Source organism: Perkinsus marinus (assembly GCF_000006405.1).
Source record: "Perkinsus marinus ATCC 50983 genomic scaffold scf_1104296960580, whole genome shotgun sequence".
Lineage (NCBI taxonomy): Eukaryota > Perkinsozoa > Perkinsida > Perkinsidae > Perkinsus > Perkinsus marinus.
Window position 1 is genome coordinate 1 of NW_003206075.1, and position 1207 is coordinate 1207.

Below are 1207 nucleotides of genomic sequence, written 5' to 3' on the forward strand. Positions count from 1 at the left end.
ACATGGCGTGTTGTGATGTGCCTGCTTCAGCTTGGATTCAGTGAAGTAGAGATCCATCATAAATGATTCCAACTGCGCTCACTCTTCTTGGTATTATATACTTTTCAATCGCGTCCCAGGAGCAAAAGGTGTATATCAAGCCAATCTCCGTGGCGCAGCCAGGACTAGGCAGCCAATGGAATCAGCTCCTTGTTGCCTTCTACCCCAACGGCCAAGAGGTAAACCTTGCAGTTGACACAGGGTCCACTCGAACGTTCCTTGTGTGGAGAGCTCAGTATGAAAGGGTTAAGCCAGGCGGCTGTCATGACTTAATTTATCATTGCTTCGGCTGTTCTCCCAAACCATGCGAGCCCGGCCCCCTTTCGACGTACAAGTTCTACGATGGAAGAGAAGTCACCATGTTCAGCCACCTTGTTCATATTGATAATGTGGGAAATGTCCCGTTTGGCCTGGTGACAAGCCCCGAGAAAACTCCTTGGGCATCTCTGGGGCTTTCATTGCATGGCGTTTTCTCTCCTCGGTACCCATTATTCATTGACGTGCTCCTGATAGCGGGTATCGTCACTAAGAAAGAATACACGATATACCTCAATACTACCGGCTTTGGTCGTCTTATCTTCGGTGGTGATTATCCAATGAGACAGGACGGTCCGTTGAGGTACGTCTCGACTTGGCTAAGTGGCCTGGGCCCGCCAGCCATTGACATGATGGGCTTTCTCGTCGGGGATGACTGCGTGGATGAAGTTCCCATGGATTCTGCTGCCTTTTTGGCCACTGGCTTGGGTTATATACAGATAGCAGATTCTTTAAAGCAGCCGGTATTGAAGTTGCTCGAGAATGCCGGAGTGAAACATGTGGCTATCAGGGAGGAGTCCGGCGTCTTCAAGATCGACTGTGAGGATATTGAGTACTTGCCATCTATTACTTTTTTTCTCAAGGTTTGAATGGTAGGAAAACTCCTCTCGTGATTTCTCCAAATAGTTTGAGGACCAAACTCGTAGATGGGCAGTGCGCGCTGGCCTTGACTTTCGGTGAATTGTGGTATCTTGGCCTGCCTGCGGTCATTGGCAAATACTTCACAGTGAACGAAACCCATATCGGATTCACTAAGCGACTTGTGCCTGAACCTTTCATGATTTCAATCGTCGCAGTCTTTTTTATCTGCGGATGTGTTTCCCAGTCTTCAGACATTCTTTCTGCTCGTCTC

At 48.6% G+C, this 1207-nt stretch overlaps 1 protein-coding gene across 1 annotated transcript; it reads left to right on the forward strand.

The window, feature by feature from the left end:
- Nucleotides 1-37: 37 nt before the first annotated feature.
- Nucleotides 38-1001, forward strand: Pmar_PMAR028571 (hypothetical protein). The gene has a single exon (XM_002772646.1). The coding sequence runs from the start codon at nucleotides 63-65 to the stop codon at nucleotides 942-944; it is 882 nt and encodes a 293-aa protein (XP_002772692.1). The 5' UTR covers nucleotides 38-62; the 3' UTR covers nucleotides 945-1001.
- The last annotated feature ends 206 nt before the right edge of the window (nucleotides 1002-1207 follow it).